This window comes from Mus musculus, chromosome 3, assembly GCF_000001635.26.
Source record: "Mus musculus strain C57BL/6J chromosome 3, GRCm38.p6 C57BL/6J".
Lineage (NCBI taxonomy): Eukaryota > Metazoa > Chordata > Mammalia > Rodentia > Muridae > Mus > Mus musculus.
Genome location: NC_000069.6, coordinates 101,268,193 through 101,290,648, shown reverse-complemented (window position 1 = coordinate 101,290,648; position 22,456 = coordinate 101,268,193). Strand labels below are relative to the sequence as shown.

At 47.9% G+C, this 22,456-nt stretch overlaps 1 protein-coding gene across 1 annotated transcript; it reads left to right on the top strand.

The window, feature by feature from the left end:
* Positions 1 to 2,709: 2,709 nt before the first annotated feature.
* Positions 2,710 to 14,741, top strand: Cd2 (CD2 antigen). The gene is made up of 5 exons (NM_013486.2): positions 2,710 to 2,824; positions 2,934 to 3,242; positions 7,388 to 7,618; positions 10,739 to 10,861; positions 14,376 to 14,741. The coding sequence occupies exons 1-5, from the start codon at positions 2,770 to 2,772 to the stop codon at positions 14,690 to 14,692; spliced, it is 1,035 nt and encodes a 344-aa protein (NP_038514.1). The 5' UTR covers positions 2,710 to 2,769; the 3' UTR covers positions 14,693 to 14,741.
* Positions 14,742 to 22,456: the final 7,715 nt, after the last annotated feature.

The window sequence follows — 22,456 nt, the reverse complement described above, 5'->3', positions numbered from 1 at the left end:
GTCTACAGAGGTCTATGCCCCCTTCATCCTCCATCCTTTCTCTCTTGCCTAGTGTTGGGGGGGTGGGGTTGGATTAGTTGGAGACCAGTGTGGAACAAGTGTTGGAAGGGAGGTAGAACTATAAGATCCTGGTAAAATAATAAAAAACAAACTGATAAAATAATAAATCAAACATGCCAACGGCTTGTAACTGAATTCTTCCTTGCACAGGCTGACCCTCTTTCAATCTTGTTCTTTCATTTTATGTGTCTGAGTGTTTTACCTGCATGTCTGTGACCGTGTGCAGTACCTGTTCAAGTGCTGAATTGTGTTGTCACGTAGATGCTGGGAATCGAACCCAGGACCTCTGGGAGAGCAGCCAGAGCTCTTAACTGTCGAGCCATTCCTCCAAGTCACCGGGCCATCGCTCTCTCCTCTGAACTGTAACCGTAGCTCCACTCTCACTTTCTAAATGAATACTGTCTCTCTGTCAAGACAGTGTCTCCTTATTGGTGACTACCTTTCACCATCCACTTCACCTTTACTATTAACTACCCATTCACAGATTTGCCATTTAACTGGATCTCTCCCTTTGTGAGTCATTCTTTTAAGAACCTTGACCCATTTTATAGCTGTCCCTTTTTCCTAATTTTTATAAAAAATTAATTTTAAGGGTATTAACTTTTGTCATGGATGTTGTCGGTAATTTGCCTTTTTTATTACCTAGCTTTTCAATTTTTTAATATGTGTGTGTGTGTGTGTGTGTGTGTGTGTGTGTGTATGTATATATATATATTACCTAGGAAAGTTTTACGTCCTACAGAGTCAGACCTGTCCGCCCTCCTCCTCCATGGTCCCCCTTTGAAGCTGACTCCTCCTTCAGAACTGAAGTGGATGCAGAAAGGGCAGTGTTAGCCTTGCAAATCAGGGGAGGAGAGCAAGGCTCCTGAGAGCATGGGGATTACAGGAGAGTGAGAGGAAGAGGGGGCAAGACTGGCCCAAAGCAGAGGCTGGTGTGTGCTTTCTCTCCCCAGGGCTGGCAGCCAGGTGGCCAGTGACTAGAACTTAGCAGCAGAGACAGCTGCATGCTGTTTCTCAGAAAGGGATGTCTTAGGCATCCTTTATGCAAACAAGGTTTTCGTTTTAAAAGCAATGTGATCCATGTTGGGGTGAATACACATGTACACACATGCACACGCACACGCACACACACATGCATGTTAACACACACACAGTATTTCTTTGTTAAATCAATAATTTTCCCCCATTTTTAAAATGGTTTTGTTAGTGATTGATTAAAAACTATGTATACCTTTGACTGTGGATGTAGCTCAGTGGTTGAGTGCCTGCCTAGCATGTTCAAGTTTCCATCCTCAACACCCCAAAGGGAAGACAAGAAATGATGCTGACATCTTAGATAGTAACAGTTTGCACACATTGCAAATATCTTGGCTTGACTTCTCACACATTTAATAGCTCTTTGTACATGCATAGATTCTAGATTTTTATGTGGCCTCTAACGTCCATCTTTACTATTTCTGAATTGTGCAATACATATAGGAAGATTTTCCATACTCAAGAATAGGAATTCTTTTATGTTTCCTGTTAAGTCTTATTTCACTTGGATTTTTCCCCCCTTGGAATTAATATTTTAACTCAACTGAAATGCACTGTTGTGGCTGTTGTTAAGCATCTGAAATGGAAAAACCGTGATTTTGAAGACCTTTTCTCACTGAATTCTAAAGAATCAAAAGACTATATGTTCACTGTATCTCTTGCTCACGTGACCTCTCTGTTGTCTTTTTAGGGACATTAGTCCTTGTATCCCTGTTCACTATTTTTTTATAGTCTTAGGACAAGAGAGATATCTTGGTACTTAAGAGCTCAGGCTGCTCTTCCGGAAGACCCAGGTTTTATTCCCAGCACCCACGAGGCAGCTCACAACCATCTGTAACTTAAATTCCAGGAGATCGATGGACTCCTCTGGCCTCTTCAGGCATGGCGTTCATGGGTGTTGCAGTCACTTTTCAATGGCTGTGACAAACCATCATGACCAAGGCAACTTAGAGAAGGAAGAATCTACTGTGCTCTTACAGGTCCATGGCCAGCATGGCCGGGAGTATGGCAGCAGGCATGAAGCATAGCGCTGGAGCAGTAGCTGGGGGGGTTTTACATTCCTATCCACAGCAGGAGACAGACAGATAGACAGAGTGGGGAAGGGGAGAGGGAAGAGAGAGAGAGAGAGAGAGAGAGAGCTAACAGGACCACAAGGGCTTTAAAGATTTCTAAGCCTACCCTCAGTGACGCACCTCCAACAAGGCCACGCCTCCCAATCCTTCCCAAATATACATATCTGAATTCTATTCCTATGACCTTTTGCCGGTGAGTCTACTTGGTCCTGTTGAAGGCAGCACAGCTGAGTGGCCAGCTATGTTTAAGCCCTTGTTTACAAAAGGGTAGCTATGGCAACTGACCTCCCAGTTCCTCTTCTTCCTCTGGTGGGGTGCTAAAACCCAACACCCTAAGCTGTTTTTGTAAAGATTAAAATGTGACACAGACACCTATTTCGGTTAAGGAGGGCAGCAAATGCATGAGTCGTTTTGATAGGGTCTCTGTCTCTCTCTCTCTCCTTCCCCATCTCTACCTCTCCCTCTCCCCCTCCCCCTCCCCTACTGTGAACAGCAGGCATGAAAGACACGTGGTTCAGGTTGCTGGGTGTGGCTTCTGCCAGCCTCACCACAGTCCTGACAGAAAGAACTCAGAGTCACCCCTGGGAAAAGAACTCTAAAGATGAAATGTAAATTCCTGGGTAGCTTCTTTCTGCTCTTCAGCCTTTCCGGCAAAGGTAAGCATTCGCGTGGAGCTCTTCCGGAGACCTTGGAGTGGACATTAGAGGCGAAGAGGGAGATCCTCCGTAGTCCCGAGACCTCAGAAACCATCTTACTTTTTTACAGGGGCGGACTGCAGAGACAATGAGACCATCTGGGGTGTCTTGGGTCATGGCATCACCCTGAACATCCCCAACTTTCAAATGACTGATGATATTGATGAGGTGCGATGGGTAAGGAGGGGCACCCTGGTCGCAGAGTTTAAAAGGAAGAAGCCACCTTTTTTGATATCAGAAACGTATGAGGTCTTAGCAAACGGATCCCTGAAGATAAAGAAGCCGATGATGAGAAACGACAGTGGCACCTATAATGTAATGGTGTATGGCACAAATGGGATGACTAGGCTGGAGAAGGACCTGGACGTGAGGATTCTGGGTAAGTCTCCATTCCCTAAAGGTTTTCATTTTAGGACGGCTGCTATGTAGAAAGTTGGGGAGCAGCCTTTCTGTAGCATCCCCATCCAATGTTACCTGTGTGGCCCACAATGAAGACTCCAGTGGGTGAGGGTGGCTCTAAAGCCTGTCTGCCTTTCATTCTCTCTTTGGGTGGCTGTGGGGTTGTACAAAGACTCCCAGGTGACAGACAGGCATTAATCAGAAAGAAGACAGGTTAGCAGAGAAAAGACATGGACATCCTTGGTGGCCGATGAAGCTGTAGCTAGACAGGATGTCAGAGGGTGCCTAGGAGCAGTGAGCCTCTTGTCTGGAGAGCTATGTTTAAGCCAGGGTATGATGAGAGGGCATGATACTGAAGAGCAACAGGAGAAGACCAACCAGGAGTCCTCTCCTGTCATCCAAGCGAAGCCAAGCAGGTGGTCTTAGTCTTGGTGAGAACCAGCAAGTGAGCTGTAAGAAGTGACTCATGCCCAGGCTCCTGGCAGCATGGAGTATGTGTGCCAGTGGGATCTATAGCGTTCCAAGAGCTTCTAGTGAGAAGAGTTGTCATTGATAGTCATTGGCCTGGAGTAAAGGGTGCCAGGGAGATGAGGAAGGGTGCAAACATGCCGGGTGTGGGGGTGAGGAGGAAGTGAAGAAGCTTGGGTGGGTGAGAAAGAAGAAAACGAAGCCTGGGATGCTGTCGAAGCTGAAAGTCCAGGGACAAACTGGCAGCTCACACCAATGGGTGAGAGGAGAAAGCCTGCCCTTGGCTTGCGGAGAAAGCTGAGAATGCCTTGTGCAGAATAGATCAGCCATTCAGGGAGCACACAAACATTCTGAGCTTCACACAGGAAATGTCACTATAGAAAGGGCTCCCCTCATCCCCCCGTGGGTGTCCTTCCTGTCCAATACTCAGCACCTGGGCCTAACACCAACCTCTCTCCAGGGCCCCCTGTTAGCTCCTCTGTGCACAACTCTTCCCAGACCCAAATCCTGTAACTTTATCTAGAGAGAATGTCCCAGAAACGGGGTGGGAATGAGAACGACCACTCATCGTATCGAACCCTGTATAGCCTATTCATGTACTCTGTCACTGCGGTGACCATGGCTACTGGAGAGAAGTCAGGTGCTTGTTAGGTAGCCTGGTTTTCTTTGGCAATCCTGAGAACTTTAAATTACAAGCTTCTATCCACCTATAAGGAAACGGGCCTGGCCAGAAGTGGCCGTGTTCTCACTGTTAGACAGGAACAAGGTCAGGCCTTCCCTTGACAAGGATGGTGATATCCCAAACAAGCTCATTGGTATACAATTCACATACCACACAGTTTGCCCGTTTGCCGTGCGCAGTTCAACAGCTTTCTGCATAGTCACAGAGTTACGCGGTTACCACCATAGGCAACATTTTCCCTACCCCCCTCAAAGGAAACCCATACCCTCCGACTAACAGCGGTGGCTTCACTACTGTATGCAAATGCCAAGGTCACACAATACGCTGACTCAACTTGAGGACCTGTCCCCACTATATACGACTATATATTACGCAGCATTGGAAAATTGTCCTCTGACCCACCCCAAGCCTGATTACCCAGTGCAGGTTGTGTATCACTTACTTAATGAGTTTGAGATTAGAAGTGTTTAGGATTGGGGCTTTTGGAAGATTTCAAAATGTGTGTGTGTGTGTGTGTGTGTGTGTGTGTGTGTTCTTGGAGATGGGACCTAAATGTAAACACAACATTCATCCATGCATTATATATACACGTCATACACACTATTCAAGACTAATTTTAAATAGTATTATGTAGGAAACAAGGTCTCACAGCATGAGAATTTCCATGTGTGGTACTGAGTTGTGGCTTGACAGATTTCGGAACATATCAGATTTGTCTACTAGGATGTTCATGAGGCCTATACTATCCAATGAGGTGTGTCATGAGTTGTGAGTGTAACGGTGTCCTATGTGTTCCTAGATTTTACTTTCCCTTATTGGGCAGAACAGTTCAGGGTCCCTAGACTCCTGTGGGGGAGAGAAGCCCAAGATTAAGGAGTCATATCTAGCCGGAAAGTACTGGTCCATGCCTTTAATCTTAGCTCTTGAGAGGCAAAGGCATTTGGATCTCTGTGAGTTAGGGTCCAGCCTGGTCTACAGAGCTAGCTCCAGGACAGCCAGGGTTACCCAGAGAAACTCTGTCTTGAAAAACCAAAGGGGGTGGGGGACAAAGGCATATCTAAGATCGACCCTCTCAAGCAGTCCAGGTCACTTTCAGAAAGCCATTTTACAGGGAAAATATCTACAGAAGGATGCTGGTTACTGTGTCTGCATGAGTTAAGTACAAGCGTGCATTTGAAAGCTTTAGCAGCTTAAGTAGGATTGCCACTTAAAACCTTGACAGAGATGTACATGTCCTGGTGCCCATGAAAGGGGGCCATAATGGTACAATTTCAGAGTAAAGGATTGAAGGTGGGTTATGAAGTCACGTGATCCAGGGGCTGGGGACATAGTGCAGTGGTAGAGCTTTTGCCTTAATGCCTGAGTTATGGATTCAACCCTCAGCGAGCGCAGCTCTCTGACTCCCAGGTTCATAATCCAGTTTTAATTTGAAAAAATATATTATGGGTTTATGCATAGAAAATATCCGATAAAGATATGCCTCAAAGTGTTAATAGTCCCGAATAACAGAACTGTAGGTGATCTCCAACTGCCTTTAAAGCCTTTTAAAATTTGATCAGTGTTTCTTGAAATAATTGGATCTTACTACGAAGAAGGTTTTTCACTCTAGAAAGACAGGCAGTTTCTTGCCAGGCAGCCCTGAGACTACCTGATGTGCTCTGCTGGATGGTGATGCATCCATCATCTCCTTATTCTGAGATACACAGAATCTCAGGATGGAAAGGAAACTGCATTTCTGCATGCTTGTAGGTTGGGCGGAAATGGAATTAGACTCGGGAGGCCTATGGGGAAGACACTGTGGTCTGAAAGCTAGAGAGAAGGGAAATAGGAAAAATTCACTGTTGCCCTGCGTGACGAATTCAGGTCTTCAGGTGGAGTATGGGGAGCTGGGCACTAGGTCTAATCTCACTAACGCCAAGGGTGGCGATATTTCCCCCTGGGCTGTTAAGCAGGAGGGGTGTGGAGTTTGCAGTGAGAGTCTGAGACTGGTGACTTGTCCAGGGCTTGGTCACAGGTTGTCTGGTTTGAGACAGGTAGGGAGCCATTTTCTCATTTCTTAAAGTTGGAGTCCTTCAAGGCCAGAAATTAACTCAGAACCTTGGGGCTAGGAAGGGCAGCGTCCTTTCTGGCTCCCCCCCGCCCCCAACCCCCACGTGAAAACGCAGGAGGGCAGAGATGCTGTATAAACACACGTCACCATGCCTATTTTACTCATATCCTGTGTCTATTTACCAGAAATGGTTCTGTTCAAGATACTCTGTCAATTCAATACAGTTATCAAAAGAACTTCAATATAATGTGTCGTAGTTGGTAGGATGCTTGCCTACTATGCAGGAAAACCTGGGTTTGATCCATAGCACCACATGAAACCTGGCATGCTGGCACATACCTGTGTCCTAGCCCCTGGAGGTGGAGTGGGGGAGGATCAGAATTCCAAAGGCCATCCTCAACTACTGAGTTTGAGACCAGCCTGAGCTATGTTGAAACATTGTCTCAAAACAAAAACAAAAACAAACCAAGCCAGGGCTGGAGAAATGGCTCCATGGTTAAGAGCGCTGGCTGCTCTTTCAGAGGTCCTGACTTCAGTCCCCAGCAACCATATGGTGGTTCACAACCGGCTAAAAACGTGATCTGATGCCCTCTTCTGGCATGCAGGTGTACGTGCAGATAGAGCACTCACATAAAATAAATAAATCTTTATAAAAGAAAAACCAAAATAAAAGCAAGACTAGGACTTTTGAACTTCCCTGGTCCCAAACCAATTCAATTTTATTAGGCATATTTATTAAGATTAAAGAAACAAACAAAAGCCCGGCCATTGTACATGGGACCATGGTTCCATAATCCCGGCTCTCAGGAGGTAGAGGCAGAAGGAAGATGACTTCTAAGCCAATAGGTCTACAGAGTGAGATCTGGTCTTAAAAAGAAAACAGTATCCAAAAATGTGCCTAACAGAAATCAGATCTTTCTTTTAGAGAGGGTCTCAAAGCCCATGATCCACTGGGAATGCCCCAACACAACCCTGACCTGTGCGGTCTTGCAAGGGACAGATTTTGAACTGAAGCTGTATCAAGGGGAAACACTACTCAATAGTCTCCCCCAGAAGAACATGAGTTACCAGTGGACCAACCTGAACGCACCATTCAAGTGTGAGGCGATAAACCCGGTCAGCAAGGAGTCTAAGATGGAAGTTGTTAACTGTCCAGGTAAGGTGGAGTGAAGCAGGGCGGGGGTGGGGTGGGGGCGCAGGGTGGCCCACATGCACAGGGGTAGCTTACCAGCCTACAGCGCTACAGAACCTGAGCTGGGAGGCCAGTCTGGCAAAGGATCAGAAATGAAAAGACAATTATTTCTTCCTGGAACCTTTTGGGGAGGCAGGCTCCTGGCTACCCATTTTGGCAGTCCACTCTCAGATGTGACCACTTCAGGCAGGCTAGGAGCCTCTTCCAGAAGAAAGGATTGCAGGGTTGCAGAAGGCTTTTTGCAGGAGGGACTCTGACTAGCCCAAGGTCCCTCTGCTAGCTGGTGGTCTGGATTCTGACGTCTCTTTAAAGGTTCCCTTTGGGCATCTGATATGGAGCAAGGTTTCAGAATGCCTGGGAGGCAGGGCAGGGGAGAGCTGAGCTGGAGAACAGAGAGGCACACCGTTCCTGCCACCAACCGGAGACCAGTTCTGCACTGCAACGGCTCCAGGCAACCCGCAACACCCAAGGCCTGATTGATCTCCAGAGCCTGGAGCTCCCAGAGATAATTTGGCTTTGTTTTGCTCCAGTTTGCTTTGCTTTTTGGGGAGAGTCTTGCTAAGTAGCTAGCCTAGGCTGGCTCCCAACTTGCAGCCATGCTCCTGCCTTAGTCTCTTGCTGGGATTACAGATGTACATCCCTGTGCCCAGCACCCAACAGCTGTATTTGAGGAGAAGGCTATCATAGTGCCCAAGTTCCAGCCTGGAATGTTTCAGTCAATCCGGCTTGAGCTGGTCTGACCCTAACAGAGCTCCCTCCCCTCCGTGGGCTCCATATGCTCTACAGAGAAAAGCAGTCCTGACATGGGAGAGTATCGGTTGGGAAGGAAGCCCTGGGACTCAGTCTGCCTCACTCGAGTGGGCCTTTGAGCTGCCTTACAACATGGCAGCTAGGTTCTCAAAGCAACCTGAAAGCAAGAGTCAGTGTTCCAGAGTGAAGTGACAGCCCTTAATTAGAACTTAATTTCCGTTACTTCTGTGCATCACTTAAAGATAAGAGTGAAGCTCACATGTGCTTGGAGGGATCAGACAGCAGTGAAATGTGTGTGTGTGTGTGTGTGTGTGTGTGTGTGTGTGGCTGAAGGCACAGATGCAGAAGGATTTTATTAACACACCCCCCCCCCCCCAGGTTCATGGATGGTCTCCCTCTTCTGCCTTCCTGTCCCCACCCTCTATTCCCCAATCACAAAGGCACGAGGGGCAGGGCAAAGCTGCCTCTCCAAGACTCCAAAAAAAAAAAAAAAAAAAACAAAAACGTTTTCCTCTTTCTGAAGGCCCTGAGTTAAGAGACACCAGACTTAGTCAGTGAACCAACAAAGAGCGGTCCCATCTATTGATCCTAGAAATTATTCATTGTTTATTTGAAATTCAAATTTAACTGGCTGTCTCGTATTTTATCTGGCAACCTCATGCTTCATGTTTAGTGTAACTAGATCCCTCCAGAATAAAAGTAAGTATTTATCAAGGAGGGTGAGGCCTTGGAAGGCAAGAATGCTAGGTTTGGGAGCAGGGGACCGTGCAGCTTCCTTAACCTGTAGTTCAGAGCAGAAGCTGAAACTAGACCAGGGAATGGCCATGAAGGAGAAAAGGGGGGGTTGAAAACTCCTCCCATTCTAAGGCCAAGTCAGGCAGGGATAAAGTAAGTGTGAGCTGAAGTCCCACGAGGAGGAAGCAGCTGGCCCTGGAGTAGTGCTCGCTCACATAAACATAGGCACAGTGTCTCCAAGAGGAGTGATGGGAAGAATAGTTGGAATGAGACGCTGCAAGGACCAATGACAGAGCTACAGCTACTGACGTCCCCACCAGGAACACCACCAGGCACCCAGAGTGCTGTCATGGGTTAACCTCAGACCATACTGTGGAAGGCGTGCCTGCTTTCCAACAGTGTCTGGGGAAGGGCTGGAGGTCTGCCCGAGGACCGGTAGGGAGGATCTGTTGGAGTCAGCTTGGACAGGAAGCCTTGTCTGTCCACCCTGCTCACACTTGGGAGCCGACTCTGACATTCCAGGCCCTTGGCAAGTCAACAGGGTCTGAAGGTCCCTGAATTCATCCTTGAAGCAGCTTCAGGGGTTACTGAGGGATGCCCCTACGCAGACAGTGCCCAGAGAGGTTCTCAGCTCACAGGCAAGGACTGTCTGAGGGGAAGACTAGAGGGACAGAAGTAACAACCAACATCAACAGCTTGCTTTGACCCTCTGCCCTGCTTGGTGGACCTCCAGCTTGCCTGGGGCCCATCCCTAGTCACGAGTGTTAACAGTCTTTGGCCTCTGTGAAGCTGGGCTCAGCTCCCGTTTCTTCTCGCCACCGTCCTTTGAGCCCCTGCTCCAGCTGCTCTCTCTAACTGCTATTGATTCACAAAGAACAGATGGTTTAGCCCCCCCCTCCTGGGAAACAGCTACCAGAAAACCCCCAGGGTAGAGAGTATAGCAAGAGCAAGACCTCACCTCTAGGTGTTGTTTTACAGTTTACAAAAGCACTTTTCCATCCATTATCTGATCTGACTTCCGACAGCTACCCTGTGATGTAAGGTGCATTGTTTCCATTTTACAAAGAAGGAAACAGACTCAGAGAGGTGGGGCGTCTTACCAAAGGTCACACAGCTCTTACCTGGAAGAGCTAAACTAAGCCTGTTGCCCTGAGCAACCACGGCACTGTTTTCCTGTTACTCTTCCCTATTCTGGTGGAAGAAGGGATCAGAACTCTTATGCCACTGATAACTGTTGAGTGTCTAGGCGGCTTTCCTGAACCCAGGAGGAGTTTGGGAGGAAGAAGAGCTGAACACCGAGGTTGGGGGATGCTTCACTTGGGGGAAAGGTCCCATGAGACCTCAGGCAACTCATCCTCCCTCTCTAGAACTTGGATGCTCTTTTCCTCAGTGGGGGATGGGGTGAGATGGGCAGGCACTGCTCCTCAGCCCTTGCAGATTTAAGTAGCACTCCAGGCCCCAGAAGCTCAGCCTCAAGGAGGCAGAAAATCCTGTGGAACTCTTTCATTTGTTTGATGTAGGAGGCTGGGGCCTGGGCCATAGAAATGAAGGGACCACTCTGCCCAAGACCTTTCCCTTAGCCATATTTTCTTCTTGCAGAGAAAGGTCTGTCCTTCTATGTCACAGTGGGGGTCGGTGCAGGAGGACTCCTCTTGGTGCTCTTGGTGGCGCTTTTTATTTTCTGTATCTGCAAGAGGAGAAAACGGAACAGGAGGAGAAAAGGTAAGCACACCCACTCCTTTATCGCTGTAGGCTGCAGTGAAATCCCCACGGGACCGTCCCTCCTTGAGTCTGCGAAGAAAGGGATGGGCAGGGTTGGAACCAGAGCTTCTGGGTGGCTCTGTTATGTACTCAGATTGATTTCTGAGGGACAGTTCTCCGGGGTAACATCAAAGGACCCTTGAGAAGCGGCAGCCAGGTTGTATACCTTCCCAGAATCCACCACGTGAGGCTGCTTTGGTGAAAGGCTAGTGTGGAGATCCCTGAATCGTCCACAAACTTTCATAAGGAGAGAGAGATTCCACCCAAATCCCATGTCTGTGTACAAATGTCTTGGCCTTGGATGCCTCAAAGGTGCGTTCAGGGCCAAACTCTTAGGAATATGGATAAAACTATCTCCAGCCAGGAGGCACTGGGAGTGGATCAGTGCAGAGTGCTCAGTGTGTGTAAGGCTGTGAATTTGACTCCCAGAGCTGCAAGAAAATAAAGCCCAAATGAGGGTGATTGGTGGCCCTTTGTTTCCCGGTTAGATGTTTAGGAAGTGAGGTGTTCAGGCTGGGAGTACGGCTACCTTGATGCAGACTTGTCCTGCAGCCTACAAAGCAGAAATTAGTTATGGTGGTCCTAAGCAGGGAGCTGACCACTCAAGGGACAATATGTTAGAGACTATGTTCAGGTGTGTAACTACGGATGCTGGGGTAAGGGCAGTCTTTAGTTGGTTACATGCTAGTGGGTGGGCATGTCCCTGGGGTCTTGAGAAATCTCAGACTCACATAGGGCTGGGTCCCATCCCTGCAGGTCTCCACCTAGAGTAACCCCAGTGATGTTCAAATACTGACTTCCAGCACAGCCCATAGGCAGGGTCTGCCCATACCCCACAATGCTGGCCCCTGACCCAGAGCCCAGTAGGTTTGGCTTCCTTCTTCACAACTCATTTCTCAGTGTTGCCCCCATCCTCCTTCAGGCCAGCATCCTCATCTGTCATCTTACGTACCACTTCCCCCACCTGGGGCCGGGAACATCATTCTCTCTGCACCTTTCATGTCTGGGAAACATCATTCCCAGGTCTCCATCCGGTACAGCTTAGTGGCTTGCAGAGCCCTTGACACTGGCTCCCTTATCTCTGTGCTCTGCTCATACTGTCTCCATCCCTCCTTATAAGGCTCATGATCACTGCCCAGGGGTCAGACACATTCCTCCAAAGTGAACCTCAGGTGTCACCCAACACATGGCAACCTCTGCCACCACCAGACTGGGAAGAGGAAAATGACAGTAACTCACGTGAATAAAGTGGCCTGTTCCAGGGACAAAGTTTAGTTTTTTCGATGTAAGGTAGACATTTGCACAGATAAAGACGCTAGCTACCACCCCAGATCATACAGCACATAGGCCAAAGCATGACTAGGCTGAGGCAAGACCCCTAGCTCTTGAATTTCTAGGCAGTTTTATCTTGTTCTTATATAACTCTTCTTTAAATTGGACATCTATGGGCCTGGATTTCCTCACCTGCATCTATAGCCCAAACTGAGCCATCAAGAGATGGTCTTATAAGAAAGGAAAAGAACTGAAAGGCTCCTGGAATGATGTTTAGGCAGTGGTAGACCTTGCTGGAGAGGTTGTACTGGGACCCTATGGTTCTGCTCGTAAGAGGTGGGTGGCATAGGTCATAGCAAGTATATGGCTTCCCCAGAGCAAGATTGCTGCCCAACTCAGTGTAAGGGCTCAGCATCTGGTCACACCTCTTACCCTCTCACTTCTCACATGGTTCTTTGCACCTTCTGGTGGTCCCCCACCTTGGTGGAGGCTGACACCGTGATGTGCTGTTTGGCTCTTGTCACTCACGGAGGACAGTGTTGCTGCCTGAGTCATTACTGAGGTGTAGCAATGGGCCTAACACATAGAACACGAGAGAAAGCACAGGAGGGGAAAAAAATGCCACAAACAGAAGAGCCAGCAGAGAGTCATGGGAGCGTGCCACTGTGCAAGAAGGACCACCTGCTGGTCTGTGTCTAGGACCCTGGATTAGGGTCAAAGTCTCACCTATACCCCTCCAAACACCTCAGGCACTTCTGGGGCACCGAACATGGCATAAAGGACATGTTCTGTCTTTTGGGTGTCTTTTTATGTATGTGCTTAGAGCACGCAGGTCCCTCAGGTGTCAAAGCCACCTTGTTTGCCTTTGAGGCTTTGTGTTCGTAGTGCATTTACAGTAGTTACAGTAGCCAGTGTATTACCTGGGGTCCATATGTCAGCCCCCTGGTGATGTGGAGACATGCTTTTCAAGACAAATGTTCTAAAAGGGTACAGGCAACCATTCATTTACCCCGCAGAGAAGCTCCCCCTGGCTCCTTGAGGAAGGCTAAGGCACAGGGAGTGGAATACCAAGAATGTGCCCTGAAGGAGCCCAGCAGTGGCTCCAGGCTTCTGCCAGCTGCCTGTTCCCACAGATTTTCTGTGTGGCTTAAAAACAGTGTAAGAAGATCGACACAGTCTCAGGCTTGTCTTCCTGGACAGAAGCCACACAAAGAAGAAAATCCCCAAGCGTGGGGAAAGGAACCATCTTTCCCACTGAAGCCCAAGAGCCGGGTCTTGCTTACGAATTTTGGAAGAGCTAGCCCATTTCTCAGGGCTAGATTGTCCCTTAGAGGGCACTCCAGTTTCCTTTCAGAATGTGGCTTGTGTGACAATCAAATTGAGCAAAAGGCAGACCTACTGTAGAGACTTCACAGAAGATGTATAGTCTCTGATGCCCTTCACGACCACTCAGACCTGGGTTCAGTGGGCTCGGGCCCTGAGGGTTGTTGCTTAGCAACCTTGCTGATTATCTCTAGGCAGCATCCAGCTACAACTCCCAGATGCAATACTCACTCCAACACTCTAGAGCCTTAAGTACAAAGCTCTCCACCCAGGTGTCTTCTTCCCTCATATTTTTGAGTTCTAAAGAGGCCTAGGTCTCAGGGTATCTATGGCCAACGTTTCTCTCTCCCCTGACACACCCAGAACTTGAAGAGGGTGGGAGTAACTTCCCTTTCCTCTTCACATCTCCTGAAGCCGCTGGTTTGATGCCTATCACATGAAGCGTGTTCAGTGGCCGCATCGTGGGGCTGGGGAGGCAGCTCCATTTCTAAAGTGCTTATTTTTCAAGCATGAGGACTGAAGTAGACTCCTCAGAACCCACATAAGACGGGCAAGGTGGTACTTGCAACCCCAGAGCAGTGGCAGGTGAATTCCCTGGGCCTAGCTGGGCTTCTTGATAAGTTGCAGGGCAAACAGAGACAGAGAGACAGTAAGAGAGAGCAAGAGAGAGAGAGAGAGAGAGAGAGAGAGAGAGAGAGAGAGAGAGAATTAATCTCAAAAAGAAGAAAAGGCGACAGTGCCTAAGAAATGGCATCAGAGGTTATCCCTTGGCACACACATACATGCTTATCTACATATGTACTCACACACACATTTGCACACCCGTGTTAAATTGTTCACTATTGTCAGAATGAGTTCTTAAAACGTCTTGCCATTATAGATGAAGAGCTGGAAATAAAAGCTTCCAGAACAAGCACTGTGGAAAGGGGCCCCAAGCCGCACTCAACCCCAGCCGCAGCAGCGCAGAATTCAGTGGCGCTCCAAGCTCCTCCTCCACCTGGCCATCACCTCCAGACACCTGGCCATCGTCCCTTGCCTCCAGGCCACCGTACCCGTGAGCACCAGCAGAAGAAGAGACCTCCTCCATCAGGCACACAGATTCACCAGCAGAAAGGCCCTCCTTTACCCAGACCCCGAGTTCAGCCAAAACCTCCCTGTGGGAGTGGAGATGGTGTTTCACTGCCGCCCCCTAATTAAGAAGGCAGAGTTCGTCATTTCCAATAAAAAGCTGTGTGGATTTATCTTCTTCAGGTGAGCATGCCCACTCTTCCGTCTAGTGTTTAATGGAAGTAGGACCCAAGTGCCTCCCGAGACTTGCAGGACAAAGTGGTGTCTTTTGATTCAGCTACACAGTCACTTGGTCTGGCCTCTGGAATCTGAGGCCTCTTCTTAGATCTGTCGCGGCAGAAACACAGAAACCACAAACATGTGCACATAAGGATGTTGGACAAGCAGCATAAAGGTTTCACCTTCCTCTCAGGTCCTCTACCCATGTGAGCTACCACATGACCGCTGGCTCATGTCCTACAGAGCTACCTGAGCAGAGGTTCGAGTCCCCCAGGTGCCCCAATGGACACTGGCCACTTCCCTTGAGCAGGGGTAAAATAAAAATTTAACCCTGCTTGTTTTAGAAAGGAGACCAGGGTCTGAGATAGGAAGCTGCAAACTGGGAAAGAGGCTGGTTGGGGTGACAATATCAAATCTGGTCCACTCGGGCCACTGGATTGATCTTAGGAGCCATCACCTGAATGACCAGAACCGACACCTGTGTATCAGCTGCAAAGGGGTCCCAGCATCTTGTGTAGACACCTTTGTACACATACTTTAACAACAGGTGCCCCATGGACACTCAGTTTCTTGACCACTCAAATGGGCTCACAATGGTCTGTAGCATTATTAGTGTAAAGAGGGAGCCTCTATAGATACTGGAGATACCAAGAACCCATCAGGTAACATCCAGAGGGCAGGCTAATACGCCTCTGGCTCCATTCCTGAGTTCTGTAGGTGACACTCATGAACAGGGCAGAGCAGTCTCACTAGCAGTATGGCAGACCCACCCTGGAGAGGCTGAGGTTGGGGGAGGTGTTCGGTTAAAATTGGAAACTCATCTACCAGAGGCACCTGCTTTACAACACAGGGCACACTTGTGGCCCGCTCTGCCCACTTCTTGTCTTCTTAGGCTGGTAAGCCTGGGTAAGAGCTGGCAGGAAGCTCTGAGGGTAAACCACAAAGACTGAATATACTAAGGACTTCCTGTGAGGGCTCAGCTATGCTTTACTTTCAATCTGGTACCTTTTGTTTAGACCCCAGTAAATGACTAGGTCAAAGACAAACTAAGTCCTATGCCCCATTCCCTTTTATTTTCAAGACAGGGGTTTTTCTGTGTAGCCCTGGCTGTCCTAGAACTAGCTCTGTAGACCAGGCTGGCCTAGAAGTCACAGAGATCCACCTGACTCTGCCTGTCGAGTGCTGGGATGAAAGGTGATCACCACCACCGCCTAGCCATGTCCCACACCTTTCGAAATGTTCAAACATTAGTTCCAGTTACACAGGATCTACCCGGGCAGGAGAAGAGTAGACGGTCTCTGACTTGAGGATTTCATCTCCATCTCAGTCCCAAGCGATGGGCTTGGAGTCCACTGGCCTTCCTGATGCAATAGCTTCTCTGCCTCCAACCCTTCAGAAAGCCTTCTTTCTTTTCCATCCTCTCGCCCTGCCTTTCTTCTACTGTTCTGTAACATTTTGTATGGCACAGGACACATCTAGCATGCGATGTTTGGTCCTTTATGACAGTCCCTTTATTCATTTGATAGTCATTGAACTCTGCTGTGAATCTGTGTTAGAATCTAGAAGGAGACACTAAAAGCAAGAGGAACAATGACATCTGTGTATCTAGGCAGCTCAAGAGGCAAGGCAGGCAGTGGGCCAACGACAACACAAATGGAGCCTGTATTGGCAAACACAGATCAGAGGCAAGCCAGGGAGCTCAAGAAAAGGCAGGCCGAGGACTGGGTCACTAAACTGGGGTGGCATGGGAGCTTCCGGGAGGGGTGACGTCTGAGTTGAGCTGTAACAGGCTAGAACAGCTAAAGGTAAGAGATGCTAATAGACTGGAAGCAAGGATGCAGTTACCCATGGCGAGGAAAGGGCAGCTGCTGTAGTCCTTTCCAACTGTCTTGTTTCGCCAAACTGTCTTGTTTTGCAAGGTCGCATGAACTTTTCCTGGGAGATGTAAACATCTGCTTATTCCAGACAGGTCAACAGCAACAGACAACAGCACAGCTCCATGGAAGTCTAACTTAGTAAACTAGTGAGTTTGTCGGGTATACTTACAGAGCATGAGTGAGGGGTTACTCACAGGAGGAGCATGAGTAACTCCAAAGAGGCCACATTACTGAAAATCTCACTGTACCATAGAAGACGATTTCTCCATAGCTGCATAGATAAGCCCCCTTCAACCAATCTTCTTTTCTGGAGACTTGTAGCTTAGCAGAACTATACACAGATGGGAGGGTGGTGCAGAAGGGTGTGGCTGAGATTCCAAGAGAGACCAGATAACTCTGACCACCCTTCCTTCTATAAGAGGAGGTCAGTCAACAGTAGTGGAAATAACCTGTATTGTTTTGGGGTCCTCTCTGACCAACAACTTTAGGGAGGTAGCTCATTCCTGGGCCTGGGCGTTTCCATTAGTAACCTCTGCTCTTTGGAATATCTTTTTTCAACCAAACAGGATTCCTTTTGCTCATTCTTTAACCATTGCTGTAACATCGACAGGCATAGGCTGTTGGGACGTTTTCTCAATCATCTTAATGAGTATCATCTATGCCTACCTCAACCATAAGGCTCCTAAGAGTGCCACAGCAATGCCTGGCTCATGTATCTTTGTGACCTGGTTTCCCATCCTTGTTCCCTTAAGCGCACCTGTTGTCTTTCAGATGATGTTTCTAAATCTGTAAAATACTTGGAAGCCGACGTCATAGCATCTATGTAACGAATCATTCTTAGAAAGGGTGGCAGGATCTCTGAAGACTACCACCATGGGTTCCGAGAAGTGTCTCAGTAGACAGCAGCTAAAGAGAGAGCAAAGGATGGGATTGGTGAGGTTCATACAGCACCAACAGATTTCGTTGTCTCTCTGAAAAGGTCGTTGCTGGGCACAGGGGCTTGGATGGAAGGCACTACCCTACGTCGTTCACCACCGTTTCTATGAGCGATTAAGCGTCTTCATCCTGGTGAACCTCATGGGGATCTACAGGCATCTCCTCCACTGCTACAGACAGCTCAGAGCTAATACAAACTGGCTGGCTTAGCCCAGAGTCAAGAAGGGGAGACTTTGTCACATATCTACCGGGTACTCCCTTTCCTTTTAGCCCCTCCCACCTCCTACCACCCCCCCCCCCCATATGAAATGGCAAACCTCCACCTCCACCTCATCTCATCCTTTATCCAATTTGCTCTGCAAGCCAGAGGTTAGGGGAGAATAGCACCCACACATCTCTTTCATATTGCAAGTCATCCCTTACATGGCCAGATCATCTGGATATATGGCCCAGCCTACACTGTGTGTCTTAGCTCCCATAGCAAAGGCAATGCAACTTCTGGCAGCTTCCACAGGCTCCTCCTTCAGGTTTTCTCTTGTAAGGGACTAAAGTGCATTCTTGGGGCTATCAGCCATCCTCAGGATGTCCCTGTTCTTTCTAGGCTGGCCACATTTGTCAAAGAGGCATACCATCTGCAGTGGCTTGAAGGAGAATGGCCCCCATAGACTCATATTTGCAAGCTTAGTCCCCACTTGGTGAGCTGTTTGGAAGGATTAGGAGGTGTGGCCTTGCTGGAGAAGGTGTGTCCTGGGGGTGGGCTTTGAAGTTTCAAAAGCCTGCTACAGATCTAGTCTCTCTATCTGTCTGTCTATCCCTCCCTCCCTCTCCCTCCCTCCCTCCTCCTCCTTCTCTCCTCCTTCTCCTCCGTCTCCTCCCCCTCCTCCTCCTTCTTCCTCTCTCTCTCTGTCTCTCTGTCTCTCTGTCTCTCTGTCTCTCTGTCTCTCTGTCTCTCTGTCTCTGTCTCTGTCTCTCTCTCTGCTGCCTCAGGTCCAGGATGTAAAGCTCTTCTCCAGCATCCTGCCGGCCTGTGTGCTGCCATGTTTCACACCATGATTATAAGGGAGCAAGCTTCAGAAACTGTCAGCAAGCTCCCAGTCAAATGCTTTCCTCTATAAGGGTTGCCTTGGTCATAGTGTCTCTTCACAGCAATGGACACTAAATAATGTACCACCCCATTAAAAAAAAAAAAAAGGCAGCCTCACCAGCCCTCTGTATCCCCAGGGTTCTCCATCTCCATGCTCACTGGGCTGTGATTATTCCATTTCCAAAGGCTCGCTGATGTGTTTGCCACCTCACTGTACACGCTCTTCCCACTGTGCATGTGGTTCCCTCTCCTGCACCACTTATACCTGTGGCTTGATAATGGGTGACAACTATTAACATCTAGTCATTGGAAAAGGGCACCTCTGGTTGTAAATTAATCAGTAAGCGTTCCCTAAGGTGACACGTAGCCTGCTCTGAGTTGGATACACCTGAGTCAGTTCCCTAACACTCATCCCCTGGGAGAGATGGATAGCAGTCTCTACTGGAGGCATTAGAGGCTCAAGAATACATCTATGAAACCACCCCACAAGACCTAGCCTGAGCCACAGCCTGCTGCCACTGCCCTGGAAGCAGGATGATCCTGATAGTACATCTGGACCTCAGTCTTCAAGGCAGCCTGCTGCTTTAGTCACAGCTCCATAGAGTTAGGGCCAAGGGCAGTTCTGACCTTTGCATCAGCCAATCTGCTTACTTTGGGGTATCACTACCCACCCATCCTGGTCAGAGTTAACACAGGGGAGGTGCTTGCAGCTGATGACTAGAGGTGGGCTATAGACCTTCCTGGATTCAAGCAAACACTCAGCCAATTCTAGAGAGATCAAAGGAACCAGCCAAGTCCAACCCAGACATATGGACTGAGGAGGCCATGTCCAGATGCAGAGTTGTCCTCAGTCAGAGGCAGGTCAAGGGCAACAGAAGGTCGGCGTCCCAGTGAAGGCTAGTAACTCATCGCATGCACCAGCTTTCACTTCCTCCTGAAGCTCTGCATCATTACACTAAACTGAACAACACAAAAGGCCTGAGCCACAGGAAAGGAAGAATGGGAAAAACAATAGCAACACATTTTGGGGAACTAGAGAAAGCAGATGACGGTTGGTAGCTAAGAGACTCTAAAAGTTGAGTCGACACCATTTTAGTTCTCAATTGCTGTGAGAAAACACCAGAACCAAGGCAACTTATAAAAGTAAGCACTTAATTTGAGGTTCACAGGTCCAGTGGGTGAGAGTCCGTGACCATCATGGCGGATAGCATGGCAGCTGGCAAGGTACTGAAGCAGTAGCTGAGAGCTTACATTTGATCCACAAACAAGAGGCAAAGAGAGCATGGGCATTTTCAAACCTCAAAGCTACACCCAGTGACATACCTCCTGTCACAAGGTCAAACCCCCTAATCCTTCCCAAATAGTTCCACCAGCTAAGATCAAGTATTCAAGTGTATTAGCCTATGGTGGCCATTTTCACTCAAACTCCTACAAATACGAAGGCAGCAAGGAAAAAGACAGCATAAATGTGCTCACAGCATTAAATCCTGACTGTCAGGAACTGGAGTCACCATTAAGAACCGGAAGCACAATGTCTCTCCAGGAGGATAGATGAGGTTACAATGGAAGACCGGTGCAAGATCAGTTAAAGGAGCAGTTAGGGTCAGACACAGTACACACCACTGGAACCCCAGGAGGCTGAGACAGGAGAATCATAAGTTCAATGTATGAGACCCAGGTAGGAAGAGAGGGAGAGTTACACCCATTTCTGTGCCCAGTAAGGATCGATTGCTGCCAGTAGAAGCCTTATGGTTCTTCTCCATAGATGGTAAAACACACGGTTCCTGGATTAGAGGACACTGGGAATAGTTGACAGTAGAGTATACATTAAATATGAGAGGTTAGATAACCATTTTCTACTGAAAGTGGGGGCCCAGGTGGCAAAGATCAGGTAGAATTGTTCATGATAAGGCAGACTATTGGAAAATGACCCACTAGCATCAAAGTTTTATTAGCTGAAGAGAGAAAGCCTAACAGTATCAACACCCAGGCTTCCCTGGGTGATGTTCCAACATCAATGCTCCGTGGCCCTGGGGTGCATTCTGAAGTCACTGAGCACCACCTCCTCACAGAGAGTTCAACCCCTAATGCTCCCCTCTTAGACACCAGCAGATGGTCATGGACCCTGATGGAGATGAAGAAAATAATGGGAGAGGTAAGGTTCGAATGCACAGAAACATGCAGGAGAGAACAAGGTGAGACAGCCCACAGCTTTAATGCCCTACAAAGAATGGGGAACTACTTGTTCATGAAAAAAAAAAAGAACAAAAAACTATAAAAAAGGAATATTTAGAGAACAAAGACTGTCCTAGAGAATTACAAATACAATAGTAAAATCAGACAAGTGTGCTCAAAATAGAAGATAGACATTTCAGAAGAAAGGGCAGAGCAGGTTTATTGCCCATGAGATAATTCTAGAACGCTTTCAGAATGGAAGGGCATAACCTCCATATTAAAAGGTCTCACTAGTGTTATGATTTTTGGTTCCTCATGTATGAAGCTAGAAGACTCCATTGCATTTTAACAACTAAAACACTGAATGAATTGAAGATTCAGACAAGGAATCTCTACCTCAGGAGGACTCAGGCAGGAAGATCATGAGTCTCTGGTCAGCCCAGGTTACTTAGTGAGACCCTGTCTCAATAAATAAATTGAATAAAATTAGAAATAAACAAACAAACAAAAACATAAACACCAAAATAAATTTTAACAATTAAAAGAAATAATAGAAAGGAAAATCCAGCCATTCTTTTAAGAGATGGGGGTCACATAACAAACAGGTGCATGTAAGTTGGAGATACAGAGACCTGTGCTTTACCACAGTAAACCCCCAGGCACAGCTCCAGGGATCACTGCTCAAGGGAGGCCCTCAAATTGTGAACCTCACCTCCATGGGTTTGATGACCAGTATTTCAGAGATGTTTGAGGGGGGGGGGGGAATCTAACATCTTGCAAGAGGAGAGAAAACAGTCACTCTGAAAAATATAGAATGCTTTGTTTTTCAAATCAACATCCACCCTGCTGGGATTTGCTCATAATCTAACTGATCTAAAAATAATAATAAATAATAATAAAGGAAACATTCACGTTCAGCTCCCATGGATCATTGGTCCACCTATAAAGGGGTAAGAGAACAAGAAGCAGATGTGGGATCCACAGTCCAGAGGAGGGAGCTCATTAGGAGACCAATGACTTTGGGATTTCTGAAGACTATGTCCTCTCCTCACACAACCTACCATTGCCTGACTAAAAGTCTCTTCATTCAGTTAACCCAGCATGATATGTGTGACAATCAAGGAGGTATCACCAAGGCCAGTTACACTGCTCATTAGGTGTGGGAAGTGGGTGTGGCCCGCAGTCCCCTTGAAATCCACTTGTTTACTGCATTGCCCGAGCATGCGCAGTGAAAAAGCATTCGTGGGCTGTGAGCTCGTGTCTGGAGCATGTGTGAATTCTGATTGGATGAGGTGGGGTGGAGCTAGATGAGGTCAGTCGGCTCGAGGATAGTAGGTGGGGTTTTTTTGTTTGTTTGTTTGTTTGTTGTTTAGCCCTTGCCCTAAGTAGAAGCTAGTTGTAGTAAGAGAAGCTGTTGTAAGGGGAGTTGTTGTAAGAAAAGCTGCAAGAAGGAGAACAAGTAAAGAAGCTGTTGCGTGAACCCACCTTGGTGTCCATGTCGTTCCTGTCGGTGAGGACAGCGACAACTAAGTGGGGACACTTGCCATGAAAGCTTGATGATGTGAGTTCCATCACAAGAACCCATGGAAGAAGGCAAGAACC